Source organism: Balaenoptera ricei, chromosome 16, assembly GCF_028023285.1.
Source record: "Balaenoptera ricei isolate mBalRic1 chromosome 16, mBalRic1.hap2, whole genome shotgun sequence".
Lineage (NCBI taxonomy): Eukaryota > Metazoa > Chordata > Mammalia > Artiodactyla > Balaenopteridae > Balaenoptera > Balaenoptera ricei.
Genome location: NC_082654.1, coordinates 2,742,676 through 2,763,799, shown reverse-complemented (window position 1 = coordinate 2,763,799; position 21,124 = coordinate 2,742,676). Strand labels below are relative to the sequence as shown.

At 45.5% G+C, this 21,124-nt stretch overlaps 1 protein-coding gene across 1 annotated transcript in view; it reads right to left on the bottom strand.

The window, feature by feature from the left end:
- Window positions 1-1,325: 1,325 nt before the first annotated feature.
- Window positions 1,326-21,124, bottom strand: part of C16H10orf143 (chromosome 16 C10orf143 homolog) — a 107,334-nt gene continuing 87,535 nt past the window's right edge. The window contains exons 4-5 of the mRNA XM_059899257.1: window positions 3,262-3,332; window positions 1,326-2,742 (exon numbers count right to left, since the gene is read on the bottom strand). Coding sequence (XP_059755240.1) covers window positions 3,297-3,332 — 36 coding nt within the window. The 3' untranslated portion in view covers window positions 1,326-2,742; window positions 3,262-3,296. The remainder of the gene's footprint in view (window positions 2,743-3,261; window positions 3,333-21,124) is intronic.

The following is a 21,124-nucleotide window of genomic DNA, read 5'->3' as shown; positions in this document are numbered from 1 at the left end:
CAGGCGCTTACCTGCGCCTCTCATTCGACGGGAGTCGCGGGGCGCCCTGGCCGCGAGGTGACAGCGGCGCCGGCTTTGGGCCGGGAGGGTGTGCTGCCCGGCGCCTGCCCACCTTCCCACCTCCCCACCTCCCGCCCTCCCTGGAGAGCCCACGGGCCGGGCCGCGAGCGCACCAGTGCGCACGCGCCGCGCCGTCTTCCAACGCGGGAGGCGGCGGCGTGGTGGGCGCGGTGGGCGCGGTGGGCGGGCGGGGGCGCGAGAAGGTACTCGCCGGCTGCGCCCCGCGCTGGCCGCCGGGGCGGGGGGGCGGAGGACCTGCGGGGCGTCCCCTGGCCGCACACGGGCTTCTCCGTGGGGAGGCCATTTTGCCAGGACCGGAGGCACGCTCCTTCCTCTGAGGGCCTGAGGGCGTTCGCAGCCTGCTTTGGACAAGAGAGCGCGCCAGGCCCCGGACGGGGCGGCACGCCGGTACACCTGTCCGGAAGGGGGTCCCAGGCCCGGGAGGCCTGAAGCCGTCGGTGTGCATGCGTGCACCCTCGCAAGCGGAGGATGCCCCGCGCCTTTTTGGTAATGTTGGGGAGAGGGCCGCTTCCTTGGAGACTAGATGCTACTAAGCTAGTGAGAAACACTCTTCCGCCCGGAGGTCTCAGTGAAACGGGGGAGGCAAGAGATCTCCCACAAACGGGGAGAGGGACCAGGATTCTCCCCATAAAGCCACCTGGCCCGCTCCAAGCGGAGCTCTGCGCTCGGGGCGTCGTCAGCTGACGCGCCTCCGCAGCTCTTGGGGAACGAGGCCAGGCAGCCCTGACCACGCTACCCCTGCCTTTGGTGTCACCTGGCAAACGGCCGGATGTGGAACCTTTGCCATAAACATCTGGAGCTGCTCTGTAGGAAAGAAAGGGCGTCAGGAGCTCTCGCATCCCGCACCCTCTGACTGACGCGGGGGCTGGGAGGAGCTGACCGGGCCTGCGCTCCCTACCCCATGTCTGCTCATTTTTCTAATACGTCCCTTTGACGAAAACCTGGGGCTATCGCCTACCGATTCTTATCTACTTGCTTCCTCAAAACCTAAGTGCGATGCAGATACCTAAACAAATACAACTTTCATATCGCCAAGGTTTGTTTCAGAAAGCACCAGTGTGTTGAAATGTGACCCTCACCCTCCACCTTCTTGGTTTTTCTCCCCTGTTTCTGGCTCCTAGACTTGTTCTGTACTCTTTATTTCAGCCTTTTACAGTGAAAGTTGAATGTGCTGAATCATGAAATCTTACTGGAAGGAAAAAGTTATTTTTGGCCATTTATTTAGTAAAAAGCACTCTAGAGAATGCAACCCAGAAATGTACTTTATTATGCTAGCTTAATGTAAGAAAAGAACTAAATAACGAATATTTCCCCCTTGTCATCTTCACTTGGGAATCATTTTTAATGTGAGCCAGCATGAAACTATTTAAGCAGTAAGCAATATTTTAGGACATAAAATTACCCATGTTTTTAAAAGCAGCTCACATGCATTGGATGTTATGTGCCAGCACCCCAAGATAGGCACATGCACAGAAACGTCGGAGGACATGTTCTGGTCACACTGCCAGGAGGCTGCAACTCCAGCCCCAGCGCTGGACTCCAGAGCTCTGGTCCTTACAAGGTGCAGCCACGTGTGCCTTCAGAGGCAAAGGGGAAAGGTGGGGGGGGGGGGTCCAATGTCTTGAAGTCACTTTGCATGCATGGAGCCTTGAAACTGCCTCTGCTCAGTTTGGCCAGGTTGGCTGTGGAATGACTGACTGGGGGGGGCTGACGGGGGGCCTGAAGGGAGGGGTTCCATCATCTAATGATGGCTTGGTGACCCTTTGTTGTCCAACCTTCCTTCTTGCTGTTTAACCCCAAGTTCCCACACCACCCCCTGCAGTCTTGTCTGCTCCCCTGTCCCCCAAAGGCTGCTGTCGCCAGGGCTCCTTCTCCAAATGTGCCCATGAGCCTGTGCCGCCCTGCAGGTGCCTGCCCACTGCTCTGTCGCACCTCTCTCTTCCTGATCCGCAGCTCAACTAAGGAGCCTGGGCCCACCCTTGGTAGGTCCTCAAGGGAGATGTATATGTGCGTATATATATATATATATATATATATATATATATATATATATATATATATACATGTACATATATAGGAATATATATATACACGAATGAGGAATGGATGGAGAACATTTAGCCACGTAGGTAGTGATTCAGGGGTCAGGGGCCTGGGAGAGGAATGGTGTAGGACTGGTGGGTGCGTGAGGGAAATGACATGATCTGATGGGGTGCTTGGAGCAAACCCATCATTTTTATGGGAAAGAAACTCAGAGAGCGCAGCCGTTGAGAGGAGGCCCCCATGGCCTCATTTTTACACACCAGCATCGGCACAGAGGTATCCTTAAGTAGAAGCCATTGACTTTCTCTGTGCCTCGCTTACTGGATACAGGGACTGCTGCCCCTCCGCTGCCCTCCCTTCCCCCCAGCCCCGAACATTCACGTAGGCTGGGCTCAGCTGTGTGTGAGGTGTAGTGAGGAGGCCCTGCCCGCATGCAGCGGGAGATGTAGTGTCACAGCCATACAGGCAAAAGTAACAGGAAGCAGCTTGGTGATGTTTGCATTGGGAAAGGCTTCCACAGATCTCACGGGTTAAAACCAGTTCTCTCAGCCACATAAAAATCAGTGTCCATTTCATCTGTCATGGTCCACATCTGTGTGCTGTCATTGGCCACTGTACCTGGAAACATAAATTCACAAACATCAGTATTCAAACCTGTTTCAATATTTACTTTAATCTTTTCACCCGTAACAAGCACTGTGCCTAGTGGCCACTACTAACCAGCTAACAGTGCGAGTGTGAGGATTGCAAGGTGGGGACTTAATCTGCCCCCAAATAGCACAGGCTAGTCCAAGGTGCTGGAGGCGCAGGGGCCCCGTCACGGAAACTTGGCCGAGGTGAAACTCGGCCACTGAACCCAGAAGTCAGAAGTTGATCGTGGGCATTTTCAGAGCACAAATAGTTTCAGGGATTGTTTGTTTTATTTGCAGGTCTCTCATTCTGGTGTGAAACGTGTCTCTACATGGATTTCTCCTACAAGAAACTCCTGGAGTCAGGACTGTCCCCGTCATCTGGTTTATTAGTTCTTAGCACAGAGCTGGCCCAACAAGGGGGCTCAGCAAATACTTCCTGAGTTAATACAGATGTGATTCTGTTTTAGAGACTCTGTATCATGGGGAGATTCAAACACACCCACACCTTGATAGAATGGAAGATGGAAACCGCTCTCCTGCTCAGAACATTGTTGTTCGTCCGTCTCTCTTCCCGTCCTGCAGGGGAAAAAAAATATGTTCATTAAAACAGCACTTGACTTGGTCAAATATGCCATGATGCTTGGGGACACCTTTGCTCTTGCCTCCCACTGGGCGAGAGTAACAAAGAAAACAACCCACTGTCCACGTCGGACAGCCAGGAAAAGGGCCCCTTGTGGGAGGCGGGGGCGGGGGAAGTGAGGACCCTCAGGGTCGGGTCCCGCCTGGGAAGCAGTGAACAACCACCCACAGGGCTATAAGCCAGGCCAGGGATGACGGGAACCGGCTTCCCAATGCCCTTCCTGCCTGGGATGTTGGTTTCACATTGAGACCCACTCCTCCAAATTGTGGAGATGGACTTTGGGCTCTCGGGGCAGAAGACTTGCTCAAGGGACTTGTGAACGGAGGCAATCAGATGCCCCTTCCCAAGACATCTGTGCCCCTGCCTGGCCCTCCACTGTCGGAGTCTAAAGGAACACGATGGACGCTTCTGTCTTAAAATCATTCCTGGGGAAATCCCAGGGGGGGAAGCCCTCTGGCCAGGAGGTGAAGTTTTCAGTGAAAGGTGTGAGGACGGCAGAGGGTTCCCTCATCAGCTGTCCCGACCCCGCAAGCTCTGGGGCCACCAGAAATGCAGCCGCGGGGTGAGAGGTCACACTCAGGGACGGAAAGTTGGAGCAAGAAAGTGGCAGCTGCCCTCCCAGGGACTGAGCAAGTCTGAATCACAGAATCCCGTCAAGCCCACAGAAGAGTGCCCTTTTGCCTTGTGGTGGAACAAAGGAATAGTGTACAAGTGCGAGGGCACCTGCCAGGTAGCTTGGGGCTGGCAGGGTGTTTCGGCTGGCCTTGGCCATGGGAGGTGGTAATTATAGTTTACAAGATATTGAGTAGAGTTCCCTGTGCTGTACAGTAGGTCCTTGTTGCTTATCTATTTTATATATAGTAGTGTATATCTGTTAATCTCAAACTCCTAATTTATCCCTCCCCTGCTTTCCCCTTTGGTAACCATAAGTTCATTTTCTGTATCTGTGAATCTGTTTCTGTTTTGTAAATAAGTTCATTTGTGTCATTTTTTAGATTCCACACATAAGTGATATCATGTGATATTTGTCTTTGACCTACTTCACTTGGGATGACAATCTCTAGGTGCATTCATGTTGCTGCAAATTGCATTATTTCACTCTTTTTTTATGGCTGAGTAATATTCCATAGTGTGTATATGTATGTATATACTATACATACATATACATACTAGTATGTGTGTGTATATATATATATATATACACACACACATACATACTACATCTTCTTTATCCACTCATCTGTTGATGGACATTTAGGTTGCTTCCATGTCTTGGCTATTGTAAATAGTGCTGCAGTGAACATTGGGGTGCATGTATCTTTTCGAATTAGAGTTTTCATCTTTTCCAGGAGTGGGATTGCTGGGTCATATGGTAATTCTATTTTTAGTTTTTTAAGGAATGTCCATACTGTTCTCCATAGTGGCTGCGCCAATTTACATTCCCACCAGCAGTGTAAGAAGGTTCCCTTTTCTCCACACCCTCTCCAGCATTTACTAGAGAAGGCCTCTTAATAAAATCCAGGGTCTCCACTGTGCATATTCTAGGACAGGGCGACTGCCAAGGAGCAACATACAGGCAAGGAGACTCCGGAATGTGATCACAGCAGACATAAACCTGATAAAGAATATTTTCTATGCACACACTGTTTTGCCTGTCTACTAAGAGTTATCTCCTCAACCTGAAACAATGTATTTTCATACCGGAAATTCTACTAAAGAGAAAACAAGCCGTTTTTAAAAATGTAAATCATAACAGTTCTTTGCATTTAACTTTCAGAAGAGATTCCTAATGAATTCTTTCCAACCCTGCGTTCTAATCTCTGATCCAGTGCTGACAGGTGTGAGATAATACAGAAGTCTGTTCCTCAGCCAGCTGGCCATGGCACAGCCCTGGTGCAGGGCCAGAATTCTAAAGACGTCCCTGAGATTTCTGTCCTCCAGTTGTTCAATCAAACCATAATCCAGGTACTGCCGGGAAGGAACTTTGCAGATGGAATTAAGGTTACCAATCAGCCAACTTTAAAATAGGGAGATTATCCTGGACTCTCTGGACATGAGCCCTTAAGAGCAGATGAGGAAGGGAGAAGAGTCAGTGAGATGTAGCAGGAAAGTGAGCCAGAGGAGAGGCCAGAGAGAGTCAAAGCATGAGAGGAACTGGGCCTGCCATTGTCAGAGGGGCCACACGGAAAGCACAAGGAGGACATAGGCAGCCGCTATGAACAAAGACTGGACCCAGCTATCAGCCAGCAAGGAAACAGGACTTCAGTCCTACAACCACAGGAACCGAATTTAGCCAAAGATCAGAATCATCTTGGATGAGGACCCCAAGCTCCAGATGAGAACACAGCCAGGCTGACAGCTTGATTTCAGCCTTGCAAGACCCCCAGCAGAGGACCCAGTTGAGACCATCCAGGCAGCTGACCTACAGAACTGTAAGACAGTAAATGGGTGCTGTTTTAAGCCACCAAATTTGTGGCAATTTGTTACCCCAACAACAGACAATGAAAACACCCACCTTTGAAGCCTGGAGGCAGATGCTCCTTGCTTACACTGTGTATCAGTCAGTTGTTGCCATGGTAATACTGCTAACAAACCTTCCCCAATGCAGAGGCTTAAACAACAGCCATGCCCCTCACACATGCCCCTGCAGGTCAGCTGGCACAGCTGTGCTGATCTCGGCCTGGTGGGTTGTGTCCGGCCAACTGTGGCTTCACTACACGAGGCAAGAGCTGTGGACTCTCCCAGCAACTCTGCGGACAGGCTGGCTTTTTCCCTGGGGCCCCCTGGCTCCAGGGTGACCACAGGCTGGAGCAGACCTGTTCTGAGGGGTGGAAGCCAGGTGGGCATCTCCAGTGCCTCGGAAGAAGGCTAACCCAGCCTCTGAGCCATAGAGTGTGGAGAAGATGCACATCAGTCCCATTGGGAAGCTATAGGTGATGGGGAGGAGGGTCAGGAGAAAAGAGCACATGGCACTCACCTCCCATCTGTCCCTCTTGTTGGATGGAGACCAGCTCCAACAGGCCTGTGGGTCTACCTCCCACCCCCCAGCACCTAGAACAGTGCTGTCAGCCTCCAACCATACAGTTTCAATTTATCAGCCCCTGCTTAACATAAAAACCCCAAGCAGAGCCCAGATTGATCTGGGTTGGATCACATACATGATCATCCATCAACCAAGTACGGTGGCCCCAGGAGGATGGGGTCCTTTGATAGGCAAGCATCCATCCCGAAACTGCCTATTGAGGAGTGGTCCCATATGAAAGAATGCAGGGTGACAAAATGCATCCAACACAGCAACCATAGAAGCCAGAATGAAAATGGCAAAAATTATTTTTAAGTGTTGAAAGAAAAAAACTGTCCATACAGAATCCTATATTCAGAAAAAAATGTCCTTCAGGAATAAAAGGGAGATCAAGCCATTCTCAGATGAAAGACAGCTAAGAGACTTTCCTGCTTGTATACCTACCCACAGAAAATGGCTAAAGGAAGTTCTTTAAACAATAAAGAAACAATAAGAGAAAGAACTTTGGAACATACAAAGAGATAAACATAGAAACACAATAGTTAACTCAAAATGGAATTCTAAAAAAAGTGTTTAAGTCTCAGCAAACAAAAGTCCAAATCCAGACAGCTTCACAGGTGAATTCTACAAAACATTTAAAGAAGAGTTAACACCGATCCTTTTTAAACTATCCCCAAAAAATTGAAGAGGAAGGAAAGCTTCTTAACACATTCTACGAGGCCAGCATCACCCTGATACCAAAACCAGACAAAGACACCACAAAAAAAGAAAATTACAGGCCAATATCACTGATGAACATAGACACAAAAATCCTCAACAAAATATTAGCAAACTGAATTCAAAAATACATTGAAAGGATCATACCCATGCTCAGGTAGGATTTGTCCTAGGGATGCAAAGATGGTTCAGTATATCCACAAAGCAGTCAACGTGACACACCACATTCACAAGATGAAGAATAAAATCATCTGATCATCTCAATAGATGCATAAAAAGCTTTAGACACCACAATTCAACATCCACTTATCATAAAAACTCTCAACAAAGTGGACATAGAACATACCTCAACATAAAAAAGGCCACATATGACAAACCTACAGCCAACATCATACTCAACTGTGAAAATCTGAAAGCATTTCCTCTAAGATCAGGAACAAGACAAGTATGCCCACTCTCAACACTTTTATTTGACATAGCGTTGGAATTCCTAGCCACAGTAATCAGGCAAGAAAAGAAAAAAAAGAAGTACAAATTTGAAAAAAGCAAAACTGTCACTGTTTGCAGATGACATGATACTATATATAGAAAATTCTAAAGACACTACCAAAAAAATTTAGAATTAATAAATGAATTCAGCAAAGTTGCAGGATACAAAATTAATACACAGAAATTTGTTGCATTTTTATACACTAATAATGAACTATCAGAAAGAGAAATTAAGAAAAAATCTCATTTACATTTTCATCAAAAAAAATAAAATATGTCAGAGTAAATCTAACCAAAGAGGTAAAGGACTCTGAAAACTATAAGACACTGATGAAAGAAATTGAAGATGACACAAATGGAAAGATATACCATGCTCATGGATTGAAAGAATTAATATTGTTAAAATGACCACATTACCCAAGGCAATCTACAGATTCAAAGCAATCCCTATCAAAATACCAATGGCAATTTTCACAGAACTAGAACAAATAATTCTAAAATTTATGTGAAAACACAAAAGACCCCAAATAGCCAAAGCAATCTTGAGAAAGAAGAACAAAGCTGGAGGTATCATACTCCCTTCCTGATCTCAAACTATGCTACAAAGCTACAGTAATCAAAACTGTATAACCGGCACAAAAACAAACACATAGATCAATGGTACAGAATAGAGAGCCCAGAAATAAACCCACGCAATTATGGTCAATTAATCTACAACAAAGGAGGTAAAAATATACAGTGGAGAAAAGATAGTCTCTTCAATAAATGGCACCGGGAAAATCGGATAGCTACATGCAAAAGAATCAAACTGGACTACTTTCTCACACCATATACAAAAATAAACTCAAAATAGATTAAAGACTTAAACATAAGACCTAAAACCATAAAACTCCTAGAAGAAAACATAGGCAGTATGCTCTTTGACATGGATCTTAGCAATACTTTTTTGGATCTGTCTCTACAGGCAAGGGAACAAAATCAAAAATAAACAAATGGGACTAAACTAAAAAGCTTTTTCACAGGGAAGGAAACAACCAACAAAACAAAAAGGCAGCCCACTGAATGGGAGAAGATATTTGTAAACAATATAGCCAATAAGGGGTTAATATACAAAATTACAAAGAACTCATACAACTAAACATCAAAAAACACAACCTGATTAAAAAATGGGCAGAGGATCTGAATAGACATTTTTCCAAAGAAGACATACAGATGGCCAACCAACACGTGAAAAGATGCTCAACATCTCTAATTATCAGGGAAATGCAAATCAAAACCACATTGTGATACCACCTCACACCTCTCAGAGTGGCTATTGTCAAAAACACAACAAATGGCAAGTGCTGGAGAGGATGTGGAGAAAAGGGAACCCTTGTGCACTGCTGGTGGAAATGTAAATTTGTGCAACCACTAGGGAAAACCGTAGGGAGTTTCCTCAAAAAATTAAAACTAGAACTTCCATGTGATCCAGCAATTTTACTACTGGGTATTTACCAGAAGAAAACAAAAACACTAATTCAAAAAGATATATGCACACCAATGTTCACTGCAGCATTATTTACAATAGCCAAGACATGAAAGCAACATAAGTGTCCTCTGATAGATGAATGGATAAAGAAGATGGAGTTTGTGTGTGTGTGTGTGTGTGTATACATACATATGTTTACACATACATATATATGTATACACACACACACACACACACACACACACAATGGAATATTGCTCCATCATAAAAAAATGAAATCTTGTCATTTGCAGCAACATGGATGGATTTAGAGGGTATTACGTTAAATGAAATAAGTCAGACAGAGAAAGAAAATTCCATAGGATCTCTTGTGTATGTGGAATCTAAAAAACAAACAAAACAAAATTAAAACAGACTCATAGATACAGAGAACAAAAAGGTGGTTGTCAGAGAGGAGAGAAGTGGGGAGGGCAAAATATATGAAAGAGGTACAAACTACCAGTTATAAAATAAATAAGCCACAAGGATGTAATATACAGCATAAGTAATATGGTCAATAATATTGTAACAATTTTGTATGAGGACAGACAGTTACTAGATTTACCATGGTGATCATTTCATAATGTATGCAAATGTCAAATCGCTATGTAGTACACCTGAAACTAACATAATATTGTACATCAACTGTATTTCAATAAAAAATAAAAATTAATTAACCTAATAATTTAAAGTGTTTAAGTAACCCACAGAAAGACAGGAAAAATAAAAAGCAGAGGGAATAAACTGAAAACAAAAATAAAATGGCAAACCTAAGCCCTAACATATCAAAAAACTACATTAAATGTAAATAGTCTAAATACTCCATTAAAAAGGCAGAGATTAGAAAACATGATTCAACAATATATTCAATATACTCAACAATATACTCAATATACCCAACAATATACAGTCTACAGGAAACTCACTTCAAATATAATGCTATAGGCAGGCTGAAAGCAAAGAGATGGAAAAAGATATATTGTGTGAACATTAATCATAAAGAAAGCAGTACTGCCTGTATTAATATCAAAGAAAATCACCAGAGACAGAGAATGACATTATATAATGATAAAAGAAGACATAGCTATTGATAAAAGAAGACACAGCAACGCTAAATGTGTTTGTAACACGGAAACAGCTGCAAAACATGTGAAGCAAAGACTGATAGAATTGAAAGAAGAAATAGACAAATCTATAATTACACATGGAGTTTCTCAGTGATTGATAGAACACGTTTACAAAAAATCAGCAGACACAGAAGAGCTCAACCACACCATCAACCAACAACTCAATCCAATTAGGATCTAATTGACATTTATAGAACATTCCTCTCAACAACGGCATTATACACGTTCTTTCCAAGTAGCCATGAAACATATAACAGTATTGACCATATAACCTAGGACATAAGACAGATCTCAACAAATTTAAAAGAATCAAAATCATACAGAGTGTGTTGTCTGACCACAATGGAATAAAACTAATATTCAATAAGAAAAAAAATCTTCAAACACTTAGAAACTAAGCAAGGCACTTCGAAATAATCCCATGAGCCAAAGAAGAAGTCCTTAGTGAAATAAAAAAATAAATGCATTGAACTAAATAAAAAGACATATCAAAATGATGGAGCACAGCTAAAGCAGTGCTGAGGGAAAAATGTACAGCATTAAATGCATTCACTAGAAAAGATGCTGAACCAAGTAGACATTCACAGGCAAACGTGAACCTTCACCAAAGTCTCAAACCTTACACAAAGAGTAATTCAAAATGGATCATGGACTTAAAGTAAAATGAAAAATTACAAAACTTTGTGAAACAAACATGGGAGAAAATCTTGGGAATTTAGGGTAGTAAAATAGTTCTAAGACTTGTAACAAAAACACAAGCCAAAAATAGCAAAAAAAAATGGATAAATTGGATTTAATCAAAATATGTTGGGATGAGCCTCTTAGATAGCCTCATCTGCCAGAGGGCAGACAGCAGAAGCAAGAAGAACTATAATCCTGAAGCCTGTGGAAGGAAAACCACAATCACAGAAAGATAGACAAAATGAAAAGGCAGAGGACTACGTCCCAGATGAAGGAACAAGGTGAAACCCCAGAAAAACAACTAAATGAAGTGCAGATAGGCAACCTTCCAGAAAAAGAATTCAGAAAAATGATAGTGAAGATGATCCAGGACCTTGGGAAAAGAATGGAGGCAAAGATCAAGAAGATGGAAGAGATGTTTAACAAAGACCTAGAAGAATTAAAGAACAAACACCTAGAAGAATTAAAGAACAAATAAACAGAGATGAACAATACAATAACTGAAATGAAAAATACACTAGAAGGAATCAATAGAATAACTGAGGCAGAAGAACAGATAAGTGACCTGGAAGACAGAATGGTGGAAATCACTGCCACAGAACAGAATAAGGAAAAAAGAATGAAAAGAAATGAAGACAGCCTCAGAGACCTCTGGGACAACATTAAACACATCAACATTCGCATTATAGGGGTCCCAGAAGGAGAAGAGAGAGAGAAAGGACCCAAGAAAATATTTGAAGAGATTATAGTTGAAAACTTCCCTAACATGGGAAAGGAAATAGCCACCCCAGTCCAGGAAGCGCAGAGAGTCCCAGGCAGGATAAACCCAAGGAGAAACACGCCGAGACACACAGTCATCAAATTGAGAAAAATTAAAGACAAAGAAAAATTATTGAAAGCAGCAAGGGAAAAACGACAAATAACATACAAGGGAACTCCCATAAGGTTAACAGCTGATTTCTCAGCAGAAACTCTACAAGCCAGAAGGGAGCGGCACAACATATTTAAAGTGATGAAAGGAATAACCTACAACCAAGATTACTCTACCCAGCAAGGATCTCATTCAGATTTGATAGAGAAATCAACAGCTTTACAAACAAGCAAAAGCTAAGAGAATTCACCACCACCAAACCAGCTCTACAACAAATGCTAAAGGAACTTCTCTAAGTGGAAAACACAAAAGAAGAAAACGACCTACAAAAACAAACCCAAAACAATTAAGAAAACGGTAATAGGAACATACATATCAATAATTACCTTAAATATGAATGGATTAAACACTCCAACCAAAAGACACAGACTGGCTGAATGGATACAAAAACAAGACCCATATATATGCTGTCTACAAGAGACCCACTTCAGACCTAGCGACACATACAGACTGAAAGTGAAGGGATGGAAAAAGATATTCCATGCAAATGGAAATCAAAAGAAAGCTGGAGTAGCAATACTCATATCAGATAAAACAGACTTTAAATTAAAGAATGTTGCAAGAGACAAGGAAGGACACTACATAATGATCAAGGGATCAATCCAAGAAGAAGATATAACAGTTGTAAATATATATGCACCCAACATAGGAGCACCTCAATACATAAGGCAAATGCTAACAGCTATAAAAGAGGAAACTGACAGTAACACAGTAATAGTGGGGGACTTTAACACCTCACTTTCACCAACCATCCAGACAGAAAATTAATAAAGAAACACAAGCTTTAAATGACACAATAGACCAGATAGATTTAACTGATATTTATAGGACACTCCATCCAAAAACAGATTATACTTTCTTCTCAAGTGCTCATGGAACATTCTCCAGGATAGATCACATCTTGGGTCACAAATCAAGCCTTGGTAAATTTAAGAAAATTGAAATCATATCAAGCATCTTTTCTGACCACAATGCTATGAGATTAGAAATCAATTACAGGAAAAAAAATGTAAAAAACACAAATACATGGAGGCTAAACAATGCGCTACTAAATAACCAAGAGATCACTGAAGAATCAAAGAGGAAATCAAAAAATACCTAGAGACAAATGACAATGAAAACACAACAATCCAAAAACTATGGGACACAGCAAAAGCAGTTCTAAGAGGGAAGTTTATAGCAATACAATCCTACCTCAAGAAAGAAGAAAAATCTCAAATAAACAATCTAAACTTACACCTAAAGGAACTAGCGAAAGAAGAACAAACAAAACCCAAAGTTAGTAGAAGGCAAGAAATCATAAAGATCAGAGCCAAAATAAATTAAATAGAAACAAAGAAAACAATAGCAAAGATAAAACTAAAACTAAATAAAAATAAAACTAAAAGCTGGTTCTTTGAGAAGATAAACAAGATTGATAAACCTTTAGCCAGACTCATCAAGAAAAAGAGGGAGAGGACTCAAATCAATAAAATTAGAAATGAAAAAGGAGAAGTTTCAACAGACACCACAAAAATACAAAGCATCGTAAGAGACTACTAAAAGCAACTGTATGCCAATAAAATGGACAACCTGGAAGAAATGGACAAATTCTTAGAAAGGTATAACCTTCCAAGACTGAACCAGGAAGAAATAGAAATTATGAACAGACCAATCACAAGTAATGAAATTGAAACTGTGATTAAAAACCTTCCAACAAACAAAAGTCCAGTACCAGATGGCTTCACAGGTGAATTCCATCAAACATTTAGAGAAGAGCTAACACCCATCCTTCTCAAACTCTTCAAAAAATTGCAGAGGAAGGAACACTCCCAAACTCATTCTACAAGGCCACCATCACCCTGATACCAAAGCCAGAAAAAGATACTACAAAAAAAAAGAAAATTAGAGACCAATATCACTGATGAATATAGATGCAAAAATCCTCAACAAAATACTAGCAAACAGAGCCCAACAACATATTAAACGGATCATATACCATGATGAAGTGGGATTTATCCCAGGGATGCAAGGATTCTTCAATATATGCAAATCAATCAGTGTGATACACCATATTAACAAATTGAAGAATGAAAACCATATGATCATCTCAATAGATGCAGAAAAAGCTTTTGAGAAAAGTAAACACCCATTTATATAAAAACTCTCCAGAAAGTGGGTATAGAGGGAACATACCTCAACATAATAAAGGCCATATACAACAAACCCACAGCAAACATCATTCTCAATGGTGAAAAAATGAAAGTATTTACTCTAAGATCAAGAACAAGACAAGGATGTCCACTCTCGCCACTATTATTCAACATAGTTTTGGAAGTCCCAGCCATGGCAAGCAGAGAAGAAAAAGAAATAAAAGGAATACAAATTGGAAAAGAAGAAGTAAAACTGTCACTGTTTGCAGATGACATGATACTATACATAGAAAATCCTAAAGATGCCACCAGAAAACTACTAGAGCTAATCAATGAGTCTGGTAAAGTTGCAGGATACAAAATTAATGCACAGAAATCTCTTGCATTCCTATACACTAACAATGAAAGATCAGAAAAAGAAATTAAGGAAACAATCCCATTCACCATTGCAACAAAAAGAATAAAATACCTAGGAATAAACCTACGTAAGGAGGTGAAAGAACTGTACTCAGAAAACTATAATACACTGATGAAAGAAATCAAAGATGACACAGATAAAGAGATATACCATGTTCTTGGATTGGAAAAATCAATATTGTGAAAATGACTATACTATCCAAAGCAATCTACAGATTCAATGCAATCCCTATCAAACTACCAGTGGCATTTTTTACAGAACTAGAACAAAAAATCTTAAAATTTGTATGGAAACACAAGAGACCCCAAACAGCCAAAGCAATCTTGAGAAAGAAAAAAAAAAATGGAGCTGGAGGAATCAGACTTCGTGACTTCAGACTACACTGCAAAGCTACAATAATCAAGACAATATGGTATTGGCACAAAAACAGAAATATAGATCAATGGAACAGGATAGAAAGCCCAGAGATAAACCCATGCACGTATGGTCAACTAATCTATGACAAAGGAGGCAAGGATATACAATGGAGAAAAGACAGTCTCTTCAATAAGCAGTGCTGGGAAAACTGGACAGCTACTTGTAAAAGAATGAAATTAGAACAGTGCCTAACACCATACACAAAAATAAGCTCAAAATGGATTAAAGACCTAAATGTAAGACCGGACGCTATAAAACTCTTACAGGAAAACACAGGAAGAACACCCTTTGACATAAATCACAGCAAGATCTTTTTTTTTTTTTTTTTCAGCAAGATCTTTTTTGACCCACCTCCTAGAGTAATGGAAATAAAAACAAAAATAAACAAATGGGACCTAATGAAACTTAAAAGCTTTTGCACAGCAAAGGAAACTATAAACAAGACAAAAAGACATTCCCTCAGAATGAGGGAAAATATTTGCAAACAAATCAACATACAAAGGATTAATCTCCAAAATATATAAACAGCACATGCAGCTCAATATCAAAAACACAAACAACCCAATCAAAAAATGGGCAGAAGATCTAAATAGACCTTTCTCCAAAGAAGACATACAGATGGCCAAGAGGCACATGAAAAGCTGCTCAGCATCACTAATTATCAGAGAAATGCAAATCAAAACTACAATGAGGTATCACCTCACAAGCTCTATTCATAATAGCCAAAATCGGGGAACAGCCCAGATGACCTTCAACGGGTGGATGCTTAAACCAGCTGCGGCCATGCACACCATACAAAACTACCCAGCCATGGAAAGGAGAGAAGATCCCAGAGTTCACACACCGTACGATTCCATGTATATGGCATTCTTGATATGACAAAGTTATAGAATGAGGTGACATGTCAGTGGTTCCCAGGGGTAAGGAGGGGCGGGGGCAGGACAGAAGTGTGGCTCCCTGGGCTGGTGGGAACGCACTGTGCCCGGCCTCCATCGCCGCGGGTTTCCTGGCAGTGATGCTGCACCAGTTGTGTGAGACGTCGTCACGAGGAGAGACCAGGTAGAGCGGACACAGGGTCTCTCTGTACTGTTCTTTACAACTGCATGTGAACCTACACTGATCTCAACAGCAAGTTAACAGTCATAAGGATCAGTAATGTTTTCTGGGCACGTGCTGTGTGCCTTCCGGTCCCCATAGGAGCCCTGCAGGGTGGACGTTCTCCTTGTCCCATTTTAGATGAGGACACTGAGGCTGAACAAGGACAGACGGCTCCCCCAGGGTCACCAGCCAGCAGTGTGGAAGCTGGGATTCTGGCACAGGGAGCTGGCCCAGCTCTTAGTACCACCCCCCTCCACCGCCTCTGCAGGCCCTTCAGTCTGGGCCCCATGAGGGATGTACCCTCCCTCCCTCCCTGGCCGGGCTCCTGGGCCCTCTTTGTCTGAAAGGGCAGTGTCCACTGCACCCAGTGCCCCGTGCCCTCCTCCCACCCGGGCAGAGCCGTTCCTGCCCGCGCACATCTCAGCACTGCGTGGGCCAGCCCCCCAGATGACCTTGGCCACAGGCACCACCTGGCCTGCACGTGGGACAGACCAGAGGACCAACTCCCAGGAGGCAGCTTCGGCCAGTGGCAGTCTGCAGGGAGACGCCCGCTTCCTGTGCAGGTGTGAGCTCTGCGGCCCGGTGGTCATTGCACACTCAGGCCTCCTGTGCTGATGCCCTGCTGTTCCCGCCTGGCTTCCCCGTTCCCCTGTGCTGTATCCCAGGTGAACCCCTGTCCCCATCCATTCTCGGGAGACGCACCCTGAGATGTGCTCCCAGGAGAGTCTGTGCCTCATCCACGTCCAGCAGCCCCTAGTCTGGAAGGCTCCCGCGTGAGTGTCCTGGGGCGGCTGCCATACATCACCACAAACCGGGTGGCTCAAAACAACAGGAATTTGTTCCCTTACAGTTTTGGAGGCCAGAAGTAGGAAATCAGTACCACCGGGCTGAAGTCAGGTGTCAGCAGGGCCGCGCTCCCTCTGGAATCTCGGGAAAATCCATTAGCGTTCCTCGCTTCTCCCAGCTCCTGGAGGCTGCCGGCTTCGCTGGCTCGTGGCCGCAACCCTCTAATCTCCGCAGGTGCAATCAGATGGCCTTCTCCTCTTCTGTCTGCAAAATATCTCCCTCCGCCTCCCTCCTATGAGGAGATGTGGCTGCAATTAGGGCTCACCTGGACAATCCAGGATAAGCTCCCCATTTCCAGATCGTTAATTTAAACCTGTGCAAACACACTTGTTCCTTATAAGGTACAATTACAGGATCCAGGGGTTGGGACCTGACATCTTTGGGGCAGCCATTAGTCAGCCTGACACACTCCCAATCCATAGCTCTGGCCAGACTTCCCCATCTCCTTTGGACATTTGTCCTGTCTTAATCTGAACTCATCTGTCCCATCCTAAACCGGAACCGCCATGGACATTTTGACCATGGCTGAACCACTGGTTCTGTCCTCCAGGCTAGGAATCGGGCACCGTCCTCACCCCACCTCTCCCTCCTCCATCTTCACCTGACATAGCCCCCAGGCCCATCCATCCTAGTCCAGAGACCCTGGTGCACTTGTGGGACGTGAGGTCAGTTGAGGTCATGCTTCCCCTCTGTTCACTGACCAAAAAGTGCCCAGTGCTGCTGTGGGTCATGTGTCCCCTCGGCCTCACTCCTGGGCTCCTTGGCTGCAAGTCCCTTCTCCCCCCAGAAATGCTAGCGGCCCCCATGCCTCCGTCCTTCAATCTCGCCTCACCCGCTTCTGTCCAGACAACTCCATTCATAGCCACCTCAAGGCACTCTCCTGTCCTCCAAGACTCGAACCCTGGCCCGGCGACCACTGCAGGCCCAGGGCCAAATTCTGAATGGACCAGAGGCCTTTCCCCCTGGATGTCCCTTGTCACCTGGGACAAGGTGTTAGGTGCCACCTGCACCCAACACCAAGTCTAACACCTCCATCCTCATCTCAGGCCTGCTTCTCCTTCTATGATTTTTAAAGCACCAAAAAACAGCCTCTTGCAGATGACAACCTGCCAGGCTGTTACAGCTCAGGTCCTTCTCTCCGTTTAGAGTTTGCCTATCTTCTCCACTGGACCATGTCCCACAACTGGGAGGCGGGGGACTCTGTGTCTTGGCCACCATGGTTGTCCCCAGTCTAATACGTTGCATGGCATGTAGTAGGCACTCAATAATATCCACTGACTGGCTTTTCCATTTAACGTTTTGTGGGCATTTTGATAATTAACATACCAATATTTTGATGTTCATCCAATGCTGTGTTACACGGACTTGCCCTGACCCGTATCAGTGGATGCACAGACTCTGTGTACTTATCTGCACCGCACACAAAGCTCCAAGGAGCTCTTTGTGTATGAGTCGCTGACTGGCTCTCTGCTGGTTTCCATGAGCTAGGTTTCTAGGAATGCCATTACCGGCCTGAAGCGCTTTTGGTTCAGATCAGGAGCAGCTTCTTCACCAGCTCAGCCCCGGGTGGGAAGAGCTGGCCACCTGGCTTAAGTCTCTGACCCATCCACCCTAGGCCTGCCCTTCCCTCCGACCGAGGTGCAGGTCTGTCCCAGCAGGAGGGATGAGGCTCCCCGGCTCCGCACCCCGCTCGGCCCGAGCAGCGCCCTGCAGCGCGCCCTCCTGGGGCATGTGTCCAGGGACCCTGCAGCTGGCCCCTGGGCCCGCACAAGGAGCTCAGGCCACGGCTTCGACGGTGAGCTCAGGCTTCCAGGTGGCCTGCAGGCCTGGACACTGGCTGCCCCCGAGGCTGCAGGACCCAGGTGTGCTGGCCACCTGGGCCCTCTCTGCAGGCCACTGCCCCTCCGTCACCCTCACACCCCGGTGTCCAGCAACCCTGAGGCCAGGTCCCTGTGGCCCTGAGACCTGTCCCCAGGCCCACAGCTAGGCCACTGAGCTTCTTTATAAATTGAGATAAAACCCACGTAACATAAAATTAACCATTTTAGCCATTTAAAGCACCCAGTTCAGTAGCGTTTAGTGCATGTTAGTGCATTCAGAGTTGTGCTCTATCCAGTTCTAGAGAATTTTCAAGCCCCCAAAGGAAACCCTGCACCCGTTAAGCATTGCTTCCCAGTCCCCTGTGACAGTAATTAAACAAGGAGGTCGTCAGACAGTGGCTCTGATGCCAGGTAGCCACAAAAGCCAACCGACGCCTAAGCCGAGTCACTGCACTGGAATCGGGGAAGATGAGACCTGAAAACACCAAACACAAACAGCTGGGGGGGGTCTCTCCCAAATACGGCAGCTGCTTAAGCTGTGGCCAAATTTTCTTGCTCTCCGAGTCTTCTCTATAAAAACCCCTCCCCACTCCTGTCGGGCGGGCCTGGGGGGGCTCCAATCACCTCCAGTTTCAAATCGATGTTTGTTCAAATAGACTCTTGAAAAAATGTACCATGCCTCAGTTTACCCAGCTCCCGCCAGCCCCTAGTCCTCGCCAGTCTGCTTTCTGCATCTGTGGATCTGCCTGTTCTGGACGCTTCATACAAACGAGACCACGCGAGACGTGGCCGTCGGTGTCTGGCTCCTTTCCCTCTGCACCACGCTTTCGAGGTTCCTCCAGGCTGTGGCAGGATAGGTGTCCCCTCCCTTTGATGGCTGAGGACTATTCCAGGGTGTGGACTGGGACCCGGACCCGTGAGGGCCGTGCCCCATCCCCCCTCCTGACCGCCCTCAGCTCAGGAGACAGCCCAGGCCCCGAGGCCCTCAGGCGGGCGCTGGCCCCAGCGCAGCTCACAGAGGTCTTGGGAGGATACCAGGGAAGCTCATCCCATTCAGATCAAACAGCTGCCCAAGACACCCACGAACATGCACCCACGCAGCACACTGTCCCCAGCCTGCGGAGAAGTGGAGGTTATGGCCATTGTCCCAGAAACCATGAGCCTGCGTGTTTGTCCCCAAGGTGGGTCTGGGTCCCCTCCTGCCAGGGGCCCAGCCTCTCCCTGTGACCCTGAGCAGAGAGGCCACCTTCACCTGGGCACAGTGGGGGAAAGGACCGGCTTTCCTCAAGAAGTGGTGGCAACAGGTCTGGGCCGAGACCCCCCCCCAGCAGCCCCTGGCCCGGCTGCGAGGTGGCACGTCTGTCCTCGGTGGAGAAGAGGCCGGTGCGGGAGCGGAGGCCAGCTGCCCAGGCCGTCCTGCCGGGCGAGCCAGGCTCTGCCAGCAGTGGGCTTGGGCTCTCTTCCCCAGGCTGGGTTCCGAGGCCAGGGCTGGCCCGCAGACACTTGCGGCAGGCACTCCCGAGCCAGTGGGTACAGCTGCCCGCAAAGACAGGGCCTGGCCGCCCGCGAAGTGTGCGGGAATTTCCTCTCTGCCCTTCAGCCAGGCTGGGCTTCCACGGTGAGGCAAGGTGTCCAGCCCGCACCCAGGTCCCAGAGGGCAACCCAGACGGAGGGAGAGACACCGGGAGACGGGAGAGAGCAAAAACGGCACCCAGGTTTTAGTGGCCCGGGTGCCAGGGTCAGTGGAAGGCCCCTCTGAGCTGTTCCGGAGAGAGTGCTGTGCTGTTAGCCGATGCCCAGCAGCCCGCCGCAGACTGGGAGCTCCGTGCCCACGGGAGAGGGTGTGGAGAAAAGGGAACCCTCCTGCGCTCTTGGTGGGAATGTAAATTGGTGCAGCCACTACGGAGAACAGTATGGAGGTTCCTTAAAAAACTAAAAATGGAGCTACCATTGATCCAGCAATCCCACTCCTGGGCATATGTCTGGAGAAAACCGTAATTCGAAAAAATACATGCACCCCAATTTCATTGCAGCACTGTTTACAATAGCCAAGACATGGAAGCAACCTAAACGTCCATCAACAGATGAATGGATAAAGAGGAGGTGGTACATATATACAGTGGAATATTACTCAGCCATAAAAAAAAGAATGAAATAATGCCATTTGCAGCAACATGGATGGACCTGGAGATTATCATACTAAGTGAAGTAAGTCAGACAGAGAAAGACAAATATCATATGATATTGCTTATATATGGAATCTAAAAAAAAAATACAAATGAAATTATTTACAAAACATAAACAGACATGCAGACTTAGAGAACAAACGTGTGGTTTCCAGGGGGGAAGGGTGGAGGGGAGGGATAGACTGGGAGGTTGGGATTGACATATACACACTACTATATTTGAAATAGGTAACCAAAAAGGATATATATGTATAGCACAGGGAACTCTGCTCAATATTATGTAATATCCTAAATGGGAAAAGAATTTTAAAAAGAATAGATACATGTATATGTATAA